Consider the following 24,973-nt stretch of genomic DNA (forward strand, 5'->3'; position numbering starts at 1 on the left):
CCAGTAGAGCCACACCACCCCCTCTGCCTACCTTCCCATCCCTCCGATACAATGTGTAACCTCAGACATTTAGCTCCCAACTACAACCATCCTTCAGCCACAATTCAGTGATGGCGACAACATCATACCTGACATCTGTAATAGAGCAACAAGATTATCCACCTTATTTCTTATACACCGTGCATTGAGATATAACACTTTGAGTACTGTATTTGCTACCCTTTTTGATTCTGCATCCCTAATGTACTGATATTTACCCTATGGGCTGCAATTTTGTCCTGCCATCTGCCTGCCCTTCCTGACAGTCAGACTGCATGCTATCTTTGCTTTTTTTTAAACCTTCTGTCTTTCCTGAGTCTCATCATTCTGGTTCCAATCCCCCTGCCAAATTAGTTTAAACTCTCCCCAACAGCTCTCACAAACCTGCCCGCCAGAATATTGGTTCCCTCTCGGGTTCAGGTGCAAACCATCCCTTTTGAACAGGTCATACCTCCCCCAGAAGAGATCCCACTGATCCAAGAATATGAAGCCCTGCCCCCTGCACCAGCTTCTCAGCCACACGTTTATCTGCCAAATAACCCTGTTTCTACCCTCATTGGTGGGTGGCGCAGGTAGCAATCCAGAAATCACTACTCTGGAGGTCTGCTTCTCAGCTTTCTGCCTAGCTCTATAAGTTCTCTCTCAGGACTTCTTTGCTTTTCCTTCCTATGTCATTGGTACCAATATGGACGTGATCCAAGACATCCCTGACCCTGGTACCTGCGATGCAACATACCATCCAGGTGTCCTATTCATGTCCACATAATCTCCTGTCTCTTCCTCTGACTATGGAGTCCCTTATCACTACCATTCCCCACTTGCCCTCTGCACCACAGACCCATGTTCAGTGCCAGTAACCAGGTCTCTATTGCATCCACTGGGAGGTCATCTCCCACAACAGCTCTCTACGCTAACTGCCTATTTACCTTCCCATTTCTTCTCCTGATAGTCACCCAGCTACCTGCCTCCTGCAATTTAGGGATGGCTACTTCCCTGTAACTTTGATTGATGATCTATCTCCTGTATAAGCTGAAGGTCGTCCAGCTGCTGCTCCAGATTCCTAACACGGTCTTCAAGGAGCTGCAGCTGGATACGCTTCATGCAGATGTAGTTCCCTGGGAGACTCTGGGTCTCCCAGGACTCCAGTATCCAGCATGAAGAACACACAGTGGCCACTTAAACTACACTAAGTACCCCTGACACAGTAAGAAAAAGGTAAACTTAAAAAAAAGTGGGGGATGGCAAGCACAAGCTAGAAGGTGATAGGTAAAGCCGAGTGGGTGGGCTAAGTGAGAAGCTGGGAGGTGATAGGTGGAAAAGGTGAAGAGCTGAAGAAGGAGGAATCTGATAGGTGAGGCAAGTGGACCATAGGAGAAAGGGAAGGAGGAGGGGCACCAGGAGGAGGTGACAGGCAGGTGAGGAGAAGGGAAGAGGTAAAAGGGGAGCCAGAGTGAGGGAAGGGGAAGGGGAAAATTACTGGAGGTTAGAGAAGTTGATGCTCATGCCATCAGGTTGGAGGCTATCCAGATGGAATATGAGGTACTGCTCCTCTAACCTGAAAATGGCCTCAGTGTGGCAGTCGAGGAGACCATGAACTGACATGTCAAAGGAATTGGCCACTGGGAAATCCTGCTTATTGCAGACAGAGCAAAGGCGCTCAACAGAGGGGTCCCCCAATCTATGTCAGGTCTCACCTACGCAGAGGAGGCCACATCAGGAATACCGGACACAGTAGACGACCCCAGCAGTTTGGCAGGTGAAGCCTTTCCTTAACTTGAAGGAAGTGAGGCCTGAATGGAGGTAAGGGAAAAAGTGAACGGGCAGGTGTAGCCTGCACCTGTAGAGATAACTGACAGGTGGGAGGTTAGTGGGGAGGAACGAATAGAGAAGGGAATCACGGAAAGCAGACAATAGCAGGTGTGGACGGGGGTGGGGTGGTGGGGTGGTGAGGTAAATATGTGTTTGGCGGTTGGATCCTGTAGAAGATGGAGGAAGTATATCCTTCCACCTTGGACATTTTCATACACTTCAGAGGTCATAGTAGGAACTCCATTTCCATTTCCTTATCATAAAGAAAGGCCGAACATGTTCTGTTCAGGAAATTCAGTACAAACTGAAAACAGAATTTGGAATTATCACATACATATAACTTAATACTACACGGACACCTTGGTCATTAGGACAGTGTTGCAGTTATCATTAATCAGAGGTGAATTTAATAAGAATTAGCATGTGACCCCAGAGGAATCAGTCATTGAAAAGGTATTAACATGTATCATTACAAACCAAATGGGTCTCTGCTGCTTCCTTGGATTCACCAGCAGCCTGCTTCTCGGGAACAGCTTGCTCTCAGTATCATACTGCCCTGGCTTGCGTGTCGAACATGGGCAACCAGGATGCAACATCCATGGTTGGTCCTGACCAACGGAGCGGCTCATACAAACTGAATTTACAGTGTGAAGTAAACCTGGATTTATTTCACAACTGTGTACAAAATATTTACAGATGTTTGACAGTAATGAAAATTAATTATTACTCTGTCGGACCACACATACAATATCAGGAATGCCTGTGAAATTGAAATCAGAAATAACTTTATCAGAGCAGTAACAAAAAATATTTCAATTTCAGGTGCCATCCTTCCACTCAGTTTGACATTAAACTTGATGGGTCATAAAAATCAGATTTAGGAAAATTGCAGATCTAGATTTAGATCCCCAATAATTGGAAAAAAACCTATCTGATTCATATTTTGCATTTGAAATGTTAACTTTAAAAGTTTTAATAGCAAAAATCACAATGGTATGGAATAAAGACCTCTCATGTCAGAGCATATTTAATGTAACAGATAGGATGAGATGAGAGAAAAAAAAACTTAGACAAGCAGAGGAAGATTAGTTTGGCAGTCATGAGGTGAGAGCGGTAGATTTTGCATAACTTCAAAAATTACAATATAGCCTTGTATCCTTGCTAGTCAAAGAACACATTTCATGAAAACAAAAGGCAAAATATGGAGATAACGAAAAACCAGAACACAAGCAGAAAGTTTTTCAAATATTCAGCAGATCAGGCCACAATCCACCTGCCTTAAGAACTTTTATATTAACTTTAACCTTGAAAGCAATGTTCAGTCTGCTTTATTAGGATTGCTTATTTACCAATCGAGAAGCTCGCATGGGGGGAAAGGTCAGGACTAACACAATTCTAAACCATTCAACTTTATATTGCCTCAAGATTATCTATACTCTTCCAAGGAAGAAAACCACGATGTTCCTCTAAATGTCAACACTGCAGCAATTCCAATATAAGACCAAGTAATCAATCCTGTAATAAACTGATTAGTTCCTATTAACAAGCAATTCATTACACTAATTCGATACAATATAGCTGGGAGAAATAATTCATAGTGAAACACTTCCACTGCGCTGTCCTATTCCAAAGTTAAAGTCAAACTTATTATCGGAGTACATACACGTCACTACATACAAACCTGAGATTCTTTTTCTGCAGGCAAACTTAGCAAATCTATAGAATAGTAACTGTAAATCGTGAACAACTGTGCAAGTGCAAATATAAATATATAGTAATAAATAACAAGATGAAATAACTACATTACGGAGTCCTTAAATATGTGCAGCTATCACTTTTTGTTCAAGAACCTGATGGTTAAGGGGTGGTAACTGTTCTCGAACCTGGTGGTGCGAGTCCTGAGGACGCTGTAGCTTCTACCTGATGGCAGCAGCGAGATATCGGCAGATAATCAAATAGACATACCCTACCTGGCCTGTTGATATATAATCCTTTAAAGGGTGAATTGCAAGACAGACAATGTCATCATCATGGCCAAGGTAGAATCGTTGCATATTCTGCTGACGATTGTACACTATTCCAACAGCTGCAACGTGGTATACAATTTCCCCATTTTGAGTGTAAAACAGATTATTCCTGCAGTCATAGCCCCTGTAACTGAAGAGGTAAAATGAAAGTTACAGAGAAGTCAGATCAGACTTTTTCCTAGACAGTTTCCTCCATCCTGTTAACAGCCTTTCAAATGAGTTTGGCCCTCCTGCTTCAATTCACTCAGGTAGCACGTACATACTTATGGCCACACAAACCTGACAACAATCAATCAATGCGACATGTTAAATTAAAAGCCTTGCCACATGCGTTCTCTCAATAAAATGACATTTAAAAAATTGATTCCACCAAGATACCATACCCATGAACAAAATGTAAGCGCAGGCTGCTGTCGGGAGCTTTATCACGTTTCTTTGCCGTGGCTTCTTGACGTTTTTCTTTACATTTCTCTTTAAGCTGAGGTAGGTCTTCTTTGTAAATCTATTGCAGGTGAAAAGAATTCATAACATTAAAAGAAAACAAGGGATCACCTATAGATTAAAGGGGTACAATTAGAAAAGAGAGCTATGTTTATAATTCAGTTTTTTTTCACCTACAGCAATCATAAATTCAAGATTTCACCTGATCTTGTGTTAGGGAATCTGATGTAACACCCACTACTAGTAATGAAACTTTTATGACTTACGATTGCAATGAAATTCAATACATACATATTTAACTCCATCAGTGCAGATAGGAATGAACATTGAGTCATCAATTAAAGAACAGAGCATTTGACTATAAATCTGAAGTCCTGAGCATCTTGTTAAGGAAGCCATGGAACTAGCAAGAATAATTAGAATTATACTGCACCCGAGGGCTGTAAAATTTAAGAAAAATGACTTAAAATATGGTTATAAAATCCAAATGAGCCAGCAGAATTGTAGCAGACATGAATTTTCCATCAACATGCAAGGACAATGACCCCTTCAGTGTTGGGTACAGTCCCAGAAGAACTAAATGAGTAGTAGTAGGCAGCCATCAATCCCAGGGGATCATGGGTTTTTGAGCCTCTGGTGGACTGTGTCCTCTCCAGGGCGCAAGACTGAGCAGGAAGATTTGAAGAACTGGCTGTTGCCCATGCAGCAGGTTCCCCCTCTCCACGTCACTGATGTTGTCCAAGGGAAGGGCAAGCACCGATACAGCTTGGTACCAGTGTCGTTTCTAAAGAAGAAATGCTTGGGATCTGTATGAGGTTGTGGCAGGCTAAAAGGTCTATGATAAAACAAAATGGAATAGCAGCTGTGTGAAAAGGGAAGAGATGAACATCAAAATCAAAAATAAACTGGAAACCCCAAGCAAAACAACAGCTCTAGTTAAAACGCAAGCTTAAGTGCAAAAGACAGAACGGTCTTAGGATTTCTGCACTTCTGCAAGAGAAACCATCTTCATGTTTGGGTATAAGTTGGAGTACCTTGTAAGCTAAATAGAGTACATCTGAAACCAAAAATTAGCAAAAAAAAGATAACGTATTCTGCTTATTAACAGTGCACAACACAGAAACAATCTCTGTTGTGGTTGGCAATTACTTAAATTGTGTCCACACATACTATATTTTACACACACAAACATAATTAATGCAAAATTCTATGATTATTATTAAGAGACTAGACCTTTCTGAGATCCCAATGAAAATTGACAAGATGTACAGTAATAAAATGTAATTTATTGCTTCATCTACACAGTTCATAGATACCTGCCGATGATAACTAATCTGTATTTCTTGCTCAATCTCAGAATCAAGTTCTGGCACATCAGACTGATCCGAATCAGAGAGGTCACTATTGGAGTCGGCAAAACTTTCTGTAAGAGAGATAGTTAAATACAGCTTCAAATTAAAACTAGGTAGATTATTTTCCTATCTCCAACGTCTGGACCACCACTGGCATTAAGCCTTTAGTTTCAAACCCTAGCCGCTGAAATTCTCAAAGAAGAGAAAATCTGCAGATGCTAGAAATCCAAGCAACACACACAAAATGCTGGAGGAACTCAGAAGGCCAGGCAGCATCTATGGAAACAAGTAGAGTCGATGTTTATTGGCATGAAACATTGAGTATACTCTTTTCCATAGGTGTCGTCAGGCCTGCTGAGCTCCTCCAGCATTTTGAGTTTGTTCCTCTGAAATTTTTGTTTCTTTTCTTTTAAAATGAATCTTATAACACAAGAGCAAGGAAGATGTCTTCTTTAGTGACTGCAGAATGTTAGTTATCAAATTAAATGTTACAACCTTAAGGATTATAATGTTAGCATTATTGCCCTAGACATATGCAAGTTGGTGAAGAAAATAAAGTTCAAAGGTTCATTTATTATCAAAGTATACAACTCTGAAATTTTCCTTCTGCAGAAAGCCACGGAACTAAGAAAGAATACAACGGCAGCATGATCATCAATATCCAAATTCCTTCTTCTCACACAGAAAAAAAATCAACAAAAACAGAACAGGCACATTGAGCCCCAAATCTCCCTCCCCCGTACACAAAAAGAACAAGAAAAATTGGGCAAAAAGTACAGAAGGGTAGTAAATGCAGCATGAGTGATTGGGATAGAGGCTTTCCAATTTATTGGTACAGTGAGACTGAAAGGAACTGCTCCACTGGGATGGGTGCTACCTGAACCCATTTGGGACAGGGACATGGCAGGAAGGATAAACAGTACAACAATTAGAAATTTAAACTGGTAAATAGGGGAGGTCTCATGAGAAATGGTTCTGACACTTTTGTAAAAGAAATAAACCAGAGCAATAGAGATTGTGTCTCAGGCATTAAAGAGTTAATCAGGGAAAGAAAAAAATAAAAAGTCAAATACTCTAACAAAACCAAAAACAAAAACATATTATTCCAATAGATATATGACTTGTTGCTGCAAATTCAATTTAAAGGCATGACAGGGTGTCTATTATCAAAAGATGACTGCTAGATGCCTGGGACAATCCCTGGCCCATGCTAATCATGGTGCCCACCCAGATAGGCCTAATTTCCTCTTTTTGGCCCAAATTCCTCTAAGCCTCATTCTGCCATTATTTATCTAAATGTTTCTTAAAACCTTGCCCTTCAGCTCCTATTTAAATATTTCCACTCTCAACCTAAACTTTTGTCATCTAGTTTTGGACTCCAAGTTACCATCCTCTATCTATCATCATCTTATCCATGCCTCTCATAATTGGAAACACTTCTATGAGGTTACCCCTTATGTTCCAAGGAACGAAGGCCTAAGCTGGCCAACCTCTCCCTCTTGGAAACCATTTTGCTGTGTTGTTGGGTGAAGGGTCGGTTAGTAAGTTTGCAGATGACATGCAGGTTGGTGGTGTTGTAGATAGCGTAGAAGATAGTCGAAAGGTTACGATTGGGCATTGGCTTCTACATAGGGAGACCTGACCCAGCGTCTAGTTAAGCAACATCCTTATGTGGTCATCTTGACAGAATTACACCTTGTAGACAACGTGTGGGACTCCTCCATCACAAACCCTAGGCCTTGCCTGTGGCTGCCAGGATGGTTGTGCCAGCAACAGATGGCAGCACATGGGTGTGCAGGCAGGAGAAAGCATTCTTTGGTGTTCTTAACATGAAGCTTCAGGGTGGACTGATAGAGAAGCAACAATCTATACTGAATAACATTTGGGCAAAACACTGGAAGTATTTTGGTTAGGCAAGTTCGATGTCCACCAATAACCATAGCTTGGAATTACCAACACTGGCTGATTCAGCTGAGCTCTAAGGAAATAGTTGCCAGAGTACATCTGTGATGAGGACTGAATGAGATAAAACTGCTTGATCTCATCCTCACCAATCTACCTGTGAAAAAAGCATCACTCTATGATAGCATTGGTAGAATGAACACCACAAACCCCTTCTGGAGATAAAATCTTCACCCGAAGGACATCCATCAAGGTGCTGTGAGGCACTCTAATGATCGTAAATAGGATTGATCCACAACATCTCTGGTTGCTCAAAACTGAGCATGAGTTTACATGGACTATCAGCTTCAGAAAGCCAGACCATCACAATCTGTAATTCACGGCTCAACATATCCTTCACTCTTCTATCAAGTCAGTGGTTCAATGAAGAGTGAAGAGCGACATGTTGGGATCAGCAACTATTTAAAAATAATGAGATGCCAGCCTACTGAACCTACAAGACTTCTTGCAGGCCAAGCACCAAAAACAGCATGTAATCTCGCAGCCAGTTTTGGGATTCTCCTGTGGGAGGTCACAAAGGTGTGGAGGATAAACTGGCAGAGACAGTGTGCAAACAGTGCTGTCATTTTGACTGAACATGGTCCCTAAAAGCCTAACTCCCCTTTGTTCAGTCTTTTGTGTTCAACCCTGGACCCAAGGTCACCAAGAAGACCAGGGCAAGATAAAGATGCAAAGAAAGGATTCTACGGCATTTATTATTAGACAGTTTTTTTTGTTAATTCTTAAGTATTATTGGCTTTTAATACAGATTTAATTGGTTATTAACATTTGATTGGTACTTAAATATGCAAATGAAGAGATTCAGAAGTGGACAAAGTTTCTGCTGGATCACTAGCTGTACATAAATGGAAATTTTGAACTGTAATTCCCGAGCAGTTCAGTGATAAGAGATTGATCTGTTCTCCTTGTGCACAAGTAAATAAACTGTGAGCGACAAACATGTGAGAGCTGCCGGAGTCCAGTTAATCGGTTATGACACCACCACGTCTCGTGAATACTGTGTGCAATTATACAGCTAATGAGAGGAGGGAACATTCTTTATTCCAGCATGCGAATGCTAAAATTCGATCTATTCAGCATCTTGTTCAGCCAATTCAGTTCACTCTACGTGATAGCAAGAGACAGCCGAGGGCAATCAGACAGTATCTCAGAATGAACTGAAATGGATTTGGTGGAGATTTCCTTTAACGTGGCAAAGTTTTAGTTGACCTTAAGGTGTAGTGTAGAACAAGGAAAATTGGTCATTGGAAGAGCCAAGTCAAGGCGGTAAACTTAGGCAAAGATACAGTATATACCTGAGCAGAACAGTGAAGCATAGGAAGGTTTACTGACATTACGAAGACAGTTACGAAGTCAACATATGGTATAATGCCCAGTGAAGGAAAGAAAGGACAATAAAGTTGCAAGCAATCTGGTGAGGAGATGTTAAACAGTGGAGTAGTTAAGAGATAGGAAGGACCACCATCTTCAATGCAACATTTCTTCTGAAATGAGGAAGACAGACATTGATGTGTTGTGATAGTGCAGCATAGATGACAGCTATTCGATCCTTCATGGCTGCCATTTCTTTTTCAAGTAACAATCTGGTTAGTTCCATTCTCTTGAATGTTTGTCAGTTTTGCTTCACAGGTAATTGCTGCCACCTCTTTCCTTCTCACCCTCTTTCCCCCTACACACGCTTACCATAGTAATCTAGTTGAATAGACGATCACATGTTTACACATCAATTGCTTTTTTTGCTATTTATGGTCATGTTCAATGGAAAATAAATACAGTGTATGAAATAGAGAGTGGATTCTGGTTAATTGGGCCATCAGTTAATCAAGGTAGCCATTTATTTGGGACAACTCTTAAAGTACAAAAACAAATTGAGAAAATAAGCAAGATTCCCCAATTTATTTGAGACTCTATGCTGCTTAATTACGGCGGGAGAAATTGGTGACCATATTCTTAAAACAATTGATTTTGATGAAAATCTACTGACATCTTCTTCAAAAGCCAAGGGAGTGAGTGCAAGGGCTAATCTTTTACAGTCAGTACAGTTTTCCAGTGATAGTTGGTGATAACAAAGCAGTAAGACTACTTAGAACTGCCTTGCTCACTGCGGTTTCAAGCATTCAGACTTGGAGATGCTGGAAACAGCCGGAAGTGAAAATGAAGCAATTCCTCTCCTTCAACAAGTTATGGACTATGCATAATGAAGGTATTGACAATCATCTTGAATGTTACAATGCAAATGGAGAACTGGGAAATGCAATCATTAAAAGCATTGTATCAAATTACCAGGCAGGGAATATGAAGATGAAGAATATGATGAGGATGAAACAACTGAACTTGAGCTAGTGACTACACAGGATGCCAGGAAATTTATTGTGGCATTACAACATTACTTCATGCAGGAAGGCAGTTCATTATCCGAACCAGGTGGCTGTGCTGATTTTGTTCATTTATAGTCAATGAGAACACACCAGCATACACTGGTTCCTCTGTTGGTGACTATTAGGAACTAATTCACAGTTTTTAATACTGTATTAAAATATTGGTAGTGTTCTACTTTGTTCTGTATTTCATTTAAATACATAATTTGTTCCTCAGATAAATGGTAGTTTGTCTTTTTTAAAATACCTTTTTTTAAAACTATTTCTATGAAACTTCAGAGAATTGGGGCAGCCAATTGAGCTAAAAGGTACTGGTCTGATGTGTCCCAATTAATCAAAATCAGCAGTATATAGCCAAATACATGTGTCAGTTTCTACTTTTATGTCAAATAAAGTGCAGTGAAATAAAGTACCATTAAGAATACACATTTAATTATTTTCTTACCTTGGATTACAATTTGAAGAAATTCTTTAGACTTTCTTTCAGGTATAAATTGCCACTGGAAAACTGAATGATCTGCTCCGCCAATAGAAATAACCCATTGATAATCATAAGACCAACGCACATTGGTCACATGTGCTGAATGACCCATGTATTTCTTAAACTTTGCTCCTGAGAAGTAAGTTACATTTTCGTCAGATCAAAGTGCCACAAAAGGTTTCAGAAATTTAAAAGTATCTTAAATTGCTTATTCAAACCAACATATGCCTGCCAATTAAAACCCGAGCTTAAAAGATTCTGCGGAAAAATTCCTTTAGAGTTGGACTGCTGATTTCTTCTCGGGTACTCTAACGGTGAGAGTACAGTACTTTTTTTGAGAAAGTTGAACTCAGAGACATTAGTTTCCTACTTGATTTTACAAGACACTTAAGTTTCTTCACTCTTTTCACAGTAAAGGCTCTATAACTTGGGTAAAGCTGGATATGTGTTAACAGAGTATAATAGAAAACGAATTCAAAAGTAACCACATATCTTTGCAATCATGAACAAGTCATAGTTTCCCCACAATATTCTGTCTTAACGTAAACATGATAAAACTGTTTACTCTATTCTTTCTGAAAACCTGTGATGAAATGCTTTGAGAGGTTGGTCATGACTAGACAGAACTCAGCAAGGACCTGGACCCATTGCAATTTGCCTATCACCACAATAGGTCAACAGCAGATGCAATCTCAATGGCTTTCCACACCTGGACAACACAAACACCAGGATGCTGCTCATCAACTATAACTCAACATTTAACACCATCATTCTCACAATTCTGATTGAGAAGTTGCAGAACCTGGGCCTCTGAACCTCCCTCTGCAATTGGATCCTTGACTTCCTAACCAGAAGACCACAATCTGTGTGGATTGGTGATAACATATCCTCTTCACTGACGATCAACACTGGTGCACCTCAGGGGTGTGTGCTTAGCCCACCGCTCTACTCTCTATATACACATGACTGTGTGGCTAGGCATAGCGCAAATACCATCTACAAATTTGCTGACGATACAACCATTGTTGGCAGAATCTCAGGTGGTGACAAGAGGGCGTACAGGAGTGAGATATGCCAACTGGTGGAATGGTGCTGCAGCAACAACCTGGCACTCAACCTCAGTAAGACAAAAGAGCTGACTGTGGACTTCAGGAAGGGTAAGACAAAGGAACACATACCAATCCTCATAAAGGGATCAGAAGTGGAGAGAGTGAGCAGTTTCAAGAACTCTGAGGATCTAACTTGGTCCCAATGTATCGATGTAGTTAGAAAGAATGCAAGACAGTGGCTATACTTCAATAGGAGTTTGAAGAAATTTGGCATGTCAACAAATACATTCAAAATCTTCTATAGTTGTACCATGGAGAGCATTCTGACAGGCTGCATCACTGTCTGATATAGAGGGTTTACTGCACAGGCCCAAAAGAAGCTGCAAAAGCTTGTAAATCTAGTCAGCTCCATCTCTTGGGTACTAGTCTAAAAAGTACCTAAGACATCTTCAGGGAGTGGTGTCTCAGAAAGGCAACGTCCATGATTATGTACTATTACTATTAATTATCAGCTAATTATAGACTATTTGGCCCAATATCAATCTTGGACAAATCACTTAAAAAAAATCTCTGAAGGGTAGTACGAATCACGTACATACTGATTTTTCAGCAAAATGATAGATCATAACCAATCAAATTGACTAATTTATTTTGGAGGAAACAATTATATGCCAGGAAAATCTAGGTTATTAATATTGTAGTAAAAAGGAAAGTGAAAATGCCGTCTCCATCCAAAGAACATGTCAAATGGAGATCAGTCCACAATCTACTATCACTTTGCTGGTGATAAAAGTCCTTCAAGAGCTCTTCATCTGGTACTTGTGCAAACCTTATGACTCTTGGGTGGCTGTAAGGATCTCATACACTACTTCACGGTAGAGCAGTGGAATTCCCTTTCATTTCCTGGGACCAATATTTATCCCTCAGTCGAATGACATTTAGATAGGAAAGATTCAGTGAGAGGGGCCGTACATGGGTAAATGAGAATAGATTAATGAGAATACGAGAATAGCTTTGACAGCATAGATGAGATGGGCTGAAGGATCTGTTCCATGTGTATTACTCTATAATTATATGACTACTTTCACAAATGCTACAGGACCCAAGTATTTGCAGCATTTTCTGCATTTGTTTCAGAGAAAGCTTGAGACATTCAGTCCTCAGGGGTCATCCTCATTTCTTCACAATAAAACTTACTTAGTTAAGTTCATATTGCAGTAAACTTTACAATATTACAGTAACAACAAGAGTGGTATAAACATCTTATTGAAAAATCTGTATGTATGAGTCTTTGAGCAAAAGATTTTATAACATCATTACATGCCAAAAGTAGGTTCAAAATAAAGTTTACTTCCTAATAACACTCTTTTTCTTGTTTTCTATTTCTAAAACTATACAACTGTCTAGGTTTCCACTCTTCACTTCTCCTTAAGATTACATATGTTTAAAGGTAAAATGGTATGAAATTTCGTGGAATTTTGTCAGCACTTCTCTTGATTTATATGAACACTAGCAAGCAACCTTCACTTGTCAATAATGACCTGGGTAAAGCTTATGATTGCAAATAAAATGCACAGGTTACAAACAAAAGCAAAACAATAACATGCATGATTATTAAAGCATTTAAAAAATCATACCTTTTTTAAAACTAGGATATCGAAAAAGCTTTACTAATCCATAGTCATCTGCAGTAACAAGAACTTGATCATTGAAATTTGCATCCACTGAATTGATATCATTTACATCTAAATATTTTGGCCATATACCATTCACCTCTGGACCCAATACACATGTCCAAGTTGCCCACTGAACATCCTTTATTTCTTCTTTATTGGTAATTTCTTTACCATCTGAAAGAGTATTAAAGAGATCAAAATAAATTCAAAATGTTACCTGAATGCAGTGATTCAAAGTTACATATTTAACAAGATGATTGCATCTGAAATTCAAAATGGCACAAATATAAAATGAGCAACTCAAGCTATTAGGTTTCTGAAAAATACACTATCTGGGCAATTACATTGTGGGTAAATTGCATACTCTTCACTCAAAGGTCATCTGGCACCTTCTTTACAGTGACAGCATATTGGAGGGAGAAGAAGAAATGCTCAAACTTGGAAACATATTATAAACATGTTGGAATGTGAAAGAAGCATTTTGTTAGTATTTGTTAACCAGAAATGAAACATCACACATTAAAAATGTCTACAGCAAACTGGTCACAAGGGAACACTGCTGCTTTTGTGATGGAGCAGCTATTTGGGGTCAATTTCTTGTAAAATAAAACTTGTGGTTATAAGAGAAATGTAGAAGCAAAGAAGTGCTTAAAAAAGCCAATTAATAGATAGCAAAAAAGAAGAATATTATAAAAAGCCAAGTGAAGCTTTAAGCCATCTTTTGAAATGAATGGGTCTCGATTTTTGAAAATGTCCTCAAATCAATCTTGTTAGTTGGAAAACACGGTATCCATGCCCCCACATTCATTGTAATGAATAGCATCAAATTAACACAGGAATGATAAGAAAGAAAAAGTGCCAAGAATAGAGGGAGAGTGGAAACTGGTTTTGTGGAACAAACATATGTACATATTTATACCAGACTTTTAAAATTAAATTTAATAATATTGTGGCGCTCTGGGGGTGCACCCCAGCATTTCTAGTGGCCGGAACTACTTATTGCTTCAGTTTTAAAAAATGTTCATTGTGTGCGTGTTCAATAGAATTATGATGGGATGTTCAAGTTCATTTATTTTAACTTAGGTTATATAGTTGTTCACTTGTGTTTGTGTACCACCCTAACTGTAACCGGGGTGTGTAATAATCACCTCCCCTATCTGTATGTGACTGAGTTACAGAAAGAGCCATGGTACTGTACTCTGTTATTGTGCTTGTCACAATAAAAACGGTTGTTGGGATAAACAAGCTCTTCTCATCTGTCATCATCGACCGAATGCTCGCCAGAATATTATGGAAGCTTGTTTGAATGTGGCGCATGTGCGTTAAGTCTGTACTCACAAATGAAATGGAATGTGAATAAGAGGAACTATTATCAAGTACAGGGAAAGGCAATGAGATTGAAACCAGCTGTAGTACACATGGTCAGGTGTCAGGTCTCTCAGTGGGAGAGCATTTTGGAGATTGTTAACACAATTCTATCTCCTTTACCATAGCATTGGAGAGGGATAGGAACAGACAAGTTAGCAAAACGTTTAACTGGAGTAAGGGGAAATATGAAGCTATCAGGCAGGAATCTGGAAGCATAAATTGGGAACCGATGTTCTCAGGGAAATGTACGGCAGAAATGTGGCAAATGTTCAGGGGATATTTCTGCATAGGTACATTCTAGTGAGACAGGGAAAGGATGGTAGGGTACAGGAACCATGGTGTACAAAGGCTATTGAAAATCTGGTCAAGAAGAAAAGAAAAGCTTACGAAAGGTTCAAAAAACTAGGTAATGATAGAGATCTAGAAAATAATAAGGCTAGAAGGAAGGAGTTTAAGAATGAAATTAGGAGAGCCAGAAGGGGCCATGAGAAGGCCTTGGTGAGCAGGATTAAAGAAAACCCCAGCGCATTCTACAAGTATGTGAAGAGCAAGAGGATAAGACATGAGAGAATAGGACCAATCAAGTGTGACGGTGGAAAAGTGTGTATGGAACCAGAGGAGATATCGGAGGTACTTAATGAATACTTTGTTTCAGTATTCACTACGGAAAACGACCTTGGCGATTCTAGGGATGACTTACAGCAGACTGAAAAGTTTAAGCATATACACCTTAAAAAAGGTCAAATATGATGACAGAATATAGTATTAATGGTAAGACTCTTGGCAGTGTGGAGAATCAGAAGGATCTTGGGGTCCGAGTCCATAGGACACTTAAAGCTGCTGTGGAGGTTGACTTCATCAACCGTGGGATTGAGCTTAAGAGCAGAGAGGTAATGTTGCAGCTATATAGGACCCTGGTCAGACCCCACTTGGAGTACTGTGCTCAGTTCTGGTCGCCTCACTGTAGGAAGGATGTGGAAACCATAGAAAGAGTGCAGAGGAGATTTACAAGCACGTTGCCTGGATTGGGGAGCTTGCTGTATGAGAATAGGTTGAGTGAACCCTGCCTTTTCTCCTTGGAATGACGGAGGATGAGAGGTGGCCTGATAGAGGTGTATGAGATGATGAGAGGCATTGATCCTATGGATAGTCAGAGGCTTTTTTCCCAGGGCTGATATGGCTAGCACGAGAAGGCACTGTTTTAAGGTGCTAGGAAGTAGGTACAGAGGGGATATCAGGGGTAAGTTTTTTGATGCAGAGAGTGGTGAGTGTGTGGAATGGGCTGTCGGCGACGATGGTGGGGGTGGACACGATAGGGTCCTGGATAGATACATGGAGCTTAGAAAAATGGAGGGCTATGGGTAACCCAAGGTAATTTCTAAAGTACGTACATGTTTGGCACAGCATTGTGGGCCGAGGGGCCTGTATTGTGCTGTAGGTTTTCTATGTTTCTATTTTTTTGCCGTCTCATTTTGGTGTGTTTTATAATATGGGTTGCATCTATTTTTCCCAGTTCTAACAAAGAATCTTAGGTTAATACCCCTCTGAGGCCACAAATAGACTTGAAGTCATTAAACAGTTACAGTAAATAAATACAACATGAGCATGCAAAAGGTTGCTCAGTATGTCAGTCAACATCAGTGGAGAAAGAAAGGAGATAGGCACTTAAATGCTCTCATTGGTAAATGTAGTACAGAACTAAACTTTCTTTTCATTTGCTAACCAAGTGTTGAAATAACTATCGTGAGTTATCACATCAACCAACTACACTAATGCTGTCATTTGAACTCATGTAATTGACACATTATTAGTTTCAGAGTTCCAGATCGGTAATGCACTATTATTTCAGCAGTCAAATGTCTTCAAATTTTTGCATCTTCTTTGGGGTACAAAAATAAACCCATTTGGCTCAACGGATTCTGTAGAGATATGAGAACACCAAGTATGATGAAGGCAGTGCACACAGAAAGCAGAACAACATGAGATATAGAGAATGTACAGAATGGCAGCTTACGGAAAAGTGGAAGGCAGACCAGTGAGAAGCATACAGGGGTGAGAGGAGGTTGGAGGAGAAAGGTCATCAGGAAAACTGGAATGGAAAAGAAATAAAACTCCAAAACAGAAAATGGAAATTACAATCTTTCTTTGTGTTTACTTAGGATCATTATTTATATCTTAAGCTCATCTCATTTTGGAATGTATTGCAATGATAATATGGTATCTACTATTCTCTCATACATGAGAGAGATACCATCAATTCAAGGGTCAAGTGTAATCAAAGGTACAGGAGTATGAACTATAGATATGTTAAAACTTTAGAATTCTCATACCCAACCACAATTGTCATCGGCTGTTTTAAATTGGAGAACCAGGGGTGGATTATGGGCACTATGGGTTGATTAGGGGAATATCTTGCTCCCTGCAGGCATGGTAATTCTTCCAATCTCATTGTTTTAAAAGTGCTCTTTGTTGTAAAATGCTCTGAGGTGTTTCACAGAAACATTATCTAAATGAATAATTAAAAATACTGCCACCAAAAGTGGTAAAACCAGATTTTAGAGTCTACACAACAGTGGAAGTAGTAAAATTGGGAATTTGGGAGTACATTGGTTGGAGGCAAAGAAGATAGACCAAGTTCTTAAAATGGATTCAGGGAAATTAGTGGAACTGCATCAGGTGGTTTCACTGAGATAGAAGTGGGCAGTCTAACATTGATATAAATTCATAGTTCAAAGCTCTTCTCAGAGTCATACATAATTTCAAAGACACAAACCTTCCGATAGGACAGACCACTTGCTAGGATTTGGCGTGAAATTTGTGGCCAAAGAATTGCTTGTAGCAGATTCAACTTTAGAAGGAATGGGAATGTTTTCTCCCAAACCATTAAACTCACTTCTTCCTGTCACGAGCATAGGCCTCTCCCTGCACCACAATCCAATGTACTGAGTTCAGAAATCAATTTCTCATCTATTATAATAGATTCTTGCATACCCGTATCCCTCCAGAATCCAACTGAGGTCCCCCTCTAAAATGTTTCCTTCTTATAGGGAACTAATTGAGCCAAATTCTGGGTGGGCAAATTGTTCAAGATAAAATTTGCAATACAAATTGAAATGGAAACAAACTTTTTGACATACCACTTCATGTATTTATGCATGATTCATTTCCTTGCAGAACGAAGGCCATTTTAACACTATCTAATCTATGCCAGCTTTCATTCTCCCACGAATTTTCCTTGTAATTTATTCCCCACAATTCTCATCAGTTCCTTCTATTTGTTCCCACCCCACTCCCAGACCCTGTAACTCACCCACACACAATAGGCAATTTATTGTGGCCAATTTACCTGCGAATCACAAATCCCTTTGGTATGTTGGAGAAAACCCAGGTATTCCTGAGGATAACATGCAAACTCCACACAAAGACCAGTGGCGGTCAGGATGGAACCTGGGTCAGTGGAGCCACGAGGCAGCACTTTCACTGTGCCACCACTCAAAACTCTACTGACTCTTGGAAAGTGGCGTTTGGAAGGGATGCTTTGAAAATAAACCACCACTGCTTAGGATCAATGGAACATTGCACAGTCAAATTATGAAAAAGTAAACATGCAATTAGATATATAGGTGATACGCTTACATGGCATGTTGTAAAACAGTCTTTTTCCAGAACCGTCGTTGGTTTGTAAGTATTTACTATCAGTTGACCAATCCATGTGTATGATGAAGTTCAAAGATCCAACACATTCGCCAACTTTTTTGTATCGCTGCAGAACTCCATAGATATCAATGGAGTTATCATTTGATCCCACAGCCAAGTATGCTCCATCAGGAGAATATTTTAACTCATGAATTGCTTCTTTCCTATCTTTTATGTGAACGACTTCAGTCATATCTCTGTAACAGGGAAAAAAAAATACTATGAAACAGGTATTAAATATGCCCCCAAATAATTCTTTGGTTCTTCACTACTTGAAGCTTTTCAATATTTAGAATGCATACTGTTCCCTTTGGTTAGAGAGGATGGCTTCACATTTACCTGTACTGTGCTCCATCTGATATACTTTTGCCTACCCACAATCAAACACCTCTTCCTTTTGTTTTAAAGGAGTAGGCAAAATAAGCAGTGCCACTTGACAACAATAAAAATTAATTTCACTTGATTACTTATTGATTTGAATTTTACAATACATATTCTGTGTAATGTAAATGAGCCAAATTCATTTCCAATGCACATACACGTTTTTGCTTCTCAGTAAAAGGGTGAATTGAGAATGATTGATGCCTTTTCTCTTCCATTCAACTGCAATGAAGTCCCATGGTGTGAATTCACTGAGATAGCTTTTGATAGAAGTGAGCTTGCATATTTACGCAAAAAGAACCCAAGGAAAAGTGATGCTTGTTGCTGCTTATGAAAGTACCACAACTTCCATATTCCCCTCCAAACAATGTTGATTTGGAAATACACTGCCATTTATTCCTTCATCGTGTTTGGATCCAAATCTTGGAACTCTCTGCCTAATGCTTCTGAGGGAGTACTTTCTCTTTCAAAGTTTGTGAGGTGGTTCACCACTTCCTTCAAGGGCAAACAGGGATGAGTGATGGATACAGACCTTGCTGGTAACACTGAGATCCCAGAAATGAATAAACTACTTCAGCTTACAAGGAATAAGTGCCAATTTGTCACTTTAACTGCTGTATATCACTGATCTTTTAATTCTTTTATATATACAAAAACCTAACTATGTCTTGAATATACTTCCACTCTCTCAAGTAGTGAATTCCAAAGACTGACATGGTGAAGAAGTTTCTTCTCATCTCTGTACTAAATGGTAAGTGAACTTTTTGCTTTTGGACTCCGGCCATATTCTACCAAGATACAACATTGGGCGTCACGGGAGGTTGTTCCTGCCTGTGGCCATTGAACTTTGCAGCTCCTCCCGTGGAGGGTCAGACACCCTGAGCCAATAGGCTGGTCCTGGACTTACTTCCATCTGGCATAGTTTGCATATTGTTGCTTGATTGTTTGTGGTTTCTGTATTGCTATATTTATGCTCTATTCTTGGTTGGTGTGGCTGTAACGAAACCCAATTTCCCTTGGGATCAATAAAGTATATCTATCTATTAATCTTGAGATCATGATTGCTGGTTTTAGATAATCCAGCCTGTGGAAACAACTATGCATCTATCCTCTGTCAAGTTCCTTAATAGCTTATGAAGAAGATCACCTCTCGCTCTTCTCAGTTCAAGAAAGAACAGGCCTCGCCTTCTGAGTCTCTCCTCATACAAGAAACTCATCAACTCAGGAGTAATCTGGCGAGGCTTCACTGCGTTCACACTTTCGTAAGAGTATTTTTTGTTGGGTAAGTGGCCAAGATCTGTGTACATTATTCCAAACATTGTGGTCTCATTATACCTGCTGCAATATGTTCCTACTTTTATATTCAAAAAATCTTTCAATTCAGTCCAACATACCACTTGTCTTCCCAAGTGCTTGCTAAATGTACATGGTAACAATCAGATTCATATACAAACAATACGTGTGTCTCACTGAACATCAATACCATTCAATCTATTGATATTTTACAAATACCTTACTGTTTCCACCAAAATGGATGACTTCCATTTTGAACACTGCCTTACTATTTTTGCACTTTTAATCTACTAATTTAACTTTTTAATACAAATCATTTTGTAATTTATAGTACTTTTTATGTATTGCATTGTATTGCTGCCACAAAACAACTAATTTCACAACATATAGCAATGATATTACACCTGATTCTGATTCTCATTCTCGTGTTTCAGAATATAACAATTCACCTACCATGTTGTTGCCTATTCATTTAGCCTGACTACATCCTCTTGAAATCACATACTGCCTCCTAGATTTATATCGTCAGCCATGTTTGGATATATTACATTAATGCTGATGTTTTTTAAATGCCAGGAGAGCACATTAAATATTTGTAGAGACAGGCAAAATACTTGCTTAATTTTTGTCATTTCATTCTTTCCCAGATAATCTCTTCCATCTCAATATGTAAAATAGCCACAATAACTTTTGAAGATCTTTTCCTTTTTACATATAGATCAAAGTTCACACCATCTGCCTTTATATTTATCACCTAGCTAATTTTATATTCTACATTCCTTTTCCTTATAAATCTCTCTATTCCCAGCCTTCTTACATGGGCATCTAAATGTTTCTTAAGTGCTTCCATCACCTCCCCTCGCAGTGCATTCCAGACACACATTATTCCCAGTGTAATAAACAAACTTATTGGATAGATCTCCATTAAACACGCCCTTTCTCACTTAAACCTAATACTTCAGTATTTGACATTTACACCCTGGAAAAAAGACTTGGATTGTCCACCCGATCTATGCTTCTTATAATTTTATGTTCTTCTATCAGCTTGTCCCCCTGTCTTCGACACTCTAAAGAAAATAATCCAAGTCTGTCCCAACTCTCCTTAAGGGAAATACTACCCAATTCAGATAACATTTTGGTGAACCCTTCCTAAACCCTCTCCAAAGCTTTATCATCTTTCCTGTAATATAGCAACCAGAACTCCATACAGTATTCCAAAGGAAGCCGAACCAGTTTACTGCAGATGCAACATGGCTTCCCACCTATTATATAGGCAGGTATACCATATGTCTTCATTAATATCCTATCACAGTACACAGCATGCTAGCGTAGTGGTTAGCACAATGCTTTAAGGTACCAGTGACCTGGGTTCAATTCCCAATTTCCACTGCCCGTAAGGAGTTTGTATGTTCACCCCGTGACTGTGGGTTTCCTCCAGGTGCCCCGGTTTCCTCCCACATTCCAAAGGTGCACCGGTTAGTACGGTACTTGGTCGTTGTAAATTGTCCCATGATTAGGCTAGGGTTAAATCGGGGGATTGCTGTGCGACATAGCTCGAAGGGCCGGAAGGACCTATTCCATGAGACAGAGAGACCCACACAGACGGAGTCACGGAGAGAAAGAGAGATAATTGTGTTGTCACTTTCAAAGAGCTATAGACTTACACCCCAAGACCCCTCTGCAAAGCAATGCTCAAAGTGCCCCGCTATTTATTGTATACTTTCATCTTGCCTTTGACCTTCCAAAGTGCAATATCTCAAGCCTGTTTGGATTAAACTCCATCTGCATTTTGTCCGCCCATATTTCCATTTATATCCTGCTGTATCCTTTGACAATCTACAACTCTGCCAATTTTTGTGTCATCTGCAAAGTTATGAAGCCCATCTTCTTTAAGGAAAATATATTTCTTGTAAAGTATGCATTAATTTATAAAGATTTAAGTATTGTTGGTTCACTGTCATATCCTATAATGTAGTTTTCAGATCCATGATAGCAAACATATATGTTGGTAGTTTCTGTAGTTCAGATTTAAGACCCTTTCATGGAGTCAAACTCATACAAAAGGCCAGCCCAACAAGTTCATGCTGACCATCTATCCTTATCACATTATGTGCACTAGCTCTGCAGCCTTCCATACTTAGTGATACAGGTGCTTGTCCAAATATTTTTTTAATCTCAGATAGAACCAAATCATTTTCTATCTGAATATAGATTTATATCAATTTATGACAGTTGTTCCTGATCAGTTAATCCTTTCCTGTTACAAAAGATTGCACACTCCACTTGTTAATAGGTCTTACAGCTTCAGGTCTACTTCCTTGGTTGGTTCTGTGAATGACCTTGTTCATCGTACACGAGATAGACCATAGAGCCAAAAGACACAGGAGCAAAATTAGGCCATTTGGCCCATTCTGCTCCACCATTTCATCATGGCTGATTTATTATCTGCTTCAATCTCACTCTCTGCATTCTTCGTGTAACTTTTGATGCCTTGATTAATCAAGAGCCTATCAACCTCCATCTTAAATATACCCAATGACTCGTCCTGCTCTGCCCAGATTCATCCCCCTCTGGTTAAAGAAATTTTTCCTCATCTCTGTTCTAAATGGGTATCCCTCAGTTCTGAGGTTGTGCCCTCTGGTCCCAGACTCCACCACGATAGGAAACATCCTCTCCATATCCACCCTATCTAGGCTTTTCAATATTCAATAGGTTTCAATGAGATCCCCTCTCATTCTCCTAAGTTCCAGCAAATAAAGGCCCAGAGCCATCAACACTCCTCATATATTAACCCTTCATTTCCAGAATCATTTTCCTAGATCTCCTTTGAACCCTCTCCAATGCCAGCACATCTTTTCTTAGATAAGGGGTCCAAATCTGCTCACAATACTCCTAGTGCAGTCTGACCAATGCCTTATAAAGCCTCAGCATTACAGCCATGGTTTTATATTCTAGTCTTCTCAAAATGAATGTTTACATTGCATTTGCCTTTCTTACCACTGACTCAACCTGCAAGTTAACCTTTAAGGAATCCAGCATGAAGTCCCCTTTTACCTCTGATTTTTGAATTTTCTCCCCATTTAGAAAATAGACCAGCCTTTATTTCTTCTACCAAAGTTCATGACCATACACTTCCCTACACTATCTTTCATCTGCAACATCTTTGCCCATTCCCCCAATCTGTCCAAGTCCTTCTGCCAACACCCTGCTTCCTCAGTACAACTGCCCTCCACCTATCTTCATATCACCCACAAACGGCCACAAAACCATCAATTCCTTCATCAAAATCACTGACATATAACGTGACAGGAAGCGGTTCCAACACTGACCCCTGTGGTACACCACTAGTCACCAGCATCTAATCAGAAAAGGATCCCTTTATTCCCACTCTTTGCCTCTTGCCAGTTAACCAATCTTCTATCTATGCTAGTACCTTTCCTGTAATACTGTGGGTTCTTACCTTCTTCATGTGCAGCACCTTGTCAAAGGTCTTCTGAACATCCAAATAAACAACACCCACTGACTCTCCTTTGTCTATCATGCTTGTTAATTCCTCAAAGAATTCCAACAGATTTGTCAGACAAGATTTCCCTTTTTGAATGGAGAATGTGAACTCTGGTGCCAGGTTTTTAAGATTCTGAAATCCAGTTTGCAGCCAATATATGAAATGCACTTGACAACTCTGAACAGCCACATAAGCAACAGGGCCCCTAATGGCATCAATATTTGGAACGTGGGGGAGCAACAGTGATCATTGGCAAGACATTCAGTATCCCTGCAATTTAGCCCTCTCAAGGATCATAAAAATGTATACTTAACATCCAGAATGTACAGAGTATAAGCTTGTATGACAAATATCCTGGAAGACTTAAAATCTTGCATTAGATGTTGACAGCTATTTGTAACCTGTTGGAGCACAGCTTAGTGTCTGCTGCATGTCCACTTCCCCATTGTCTCATTCTATTCCCCCGCCCCCCAATAATGCGGCTTTCTGCCAAGATGATTCCCTCAGTTAAATACTGAATTTTAAAATGAACTGTATTAAGTTAAAAAGTAATAATTATCAAAGATCATAGTCTTGAAGCTTGTGAAATGTTCTCATCTTTATTTTGTACTTTAAATAGGTGCACTTGTGCTTGCTTGTTCTACAAAAGTCTTTCACATGATTAGCAGTTTGGTGCTCAGTCAGCTTAATAACAAAAGAACTGAAGACAAAGGAGGCGCAAATGGAGAAAGCAAATGCTCTTGCGGCTGCTTTGTCATTTCTAAAGATCATGGCTGATTTTCTGCTATGGTTCTATTTTCCTGAATATTCCCATATTCCTTGATTCCCTTGTTATCCAGAAATATGTGTATCAATTAGGAATGATGAATATGTCTACCTATTAGGAATGACAAGGCACACAAGGCTATTGAATTCTCAGAGTAAAGACATTTTTCACATTATTCCTAATTGGCCTACCTCAATCCCAGACCATAACCCAAAACTCTAGACCCTTCTCTGAATGGAAATATCCTCCCCATTTCCAGCCAGCCATGTGGATTCTTCTAAACTTCAAAGAACTCTAACACAATGGAGAATGCAAGTCTTGTTTATTTAATCTCTTCTCATACTACAATCCTGACTGGTGTAGTGAATCTTCATGGCAAGTGTACTCTTCAAAAGGGAGATCAAGACTATACAGACTATTCCAAGTATGGCCTGATTAAGCCACAGGGGCTCACTCAACCACACGAGATTTTGGAAAAGATTAGCTTCTCATAGAAATCACTTGATTTTGTGGAGAGCACGCCAGAGGTTGATGTTCCCAGCTTCCCTCTTTGCTTTCCACCCATCCAGCAGAACAAAGACATTTCAAATAAAGAAGCAAAATGACACACAACCTAAAGTAAGAGTCAATAGTACAAATATAAAACATCAAATAAAAGAGAGAACAACAAAAAAATAACACACATAAAAGTTGCTGGTGGAACGCAGCAGGCCAGGCAGCATCTATAGGAAGAGGTACAGTTGATATTTC

The 24,973-nt window shown here is 39.5% G+C and overlaps 1 protein-coding gene across 3 annotated transcripts in view; it reads right to left on the reverse strand.

The window, feature by feature from the left end:
- LOC140212749 (echinoderm microtubule-associated protein-like 5) overlaps window positions 1-24,973 on the reverse strand; it is a 184,679-nt gene that overhangs the window by 82,823 nt on the left and 76,883 nt on the right. For all 3 annotated transcript variants that reach the window (XR_011882479.1, XM_072283948.1, XM_072238144.1), the window contains exons 9-14: window positions 18,219-18,475; window positions 13,176-13,388; window positions 10,454-10,621; window positions 5,633-5,739; window positions 4,259-4,377; window positions 3,819-4,005 (exon numbers count right to left, since the gene is read on the reverse strand). Coding sequence is in view for 2 of the 3 variants with exons in the window: in XM_072283948.1 (XP_072140049.1) it covers window positions 3,819-4,005; window positions 4,259-4,377; window positions 5,633-5,739; window positions 10,454-10,621; window positions 13,176-13,388; window positions 18,219-18,475 (1,051 nt within the window). In the remaining variant the exon portion in view is untranslated. The remainder of the gene's footprint in view (window positions 1-3,818; window positions 4,006-4,258; window positions 4,378-5,632; window positions 5,740-10,453; window positions 10,622-13,175; window positions 13,389-18,218; window positions 18,476-24,973) is intronic.

Source organism: Mobula birostris, chromosome 1 (assembly GCF_030028105.1).
Source record: "Mobula birostris isolate sMobBir1 chromosome 1, sMobBir1.hap1, whole genome shotgun sequence".
NCBI classification, from domain to species: domain Eukaryota; kingdom Metazoa; phylum Chordata; class Chondrichthyes; order Myliobatiformes; family Myliobatidae; genus Mobula; species Mobula birostris.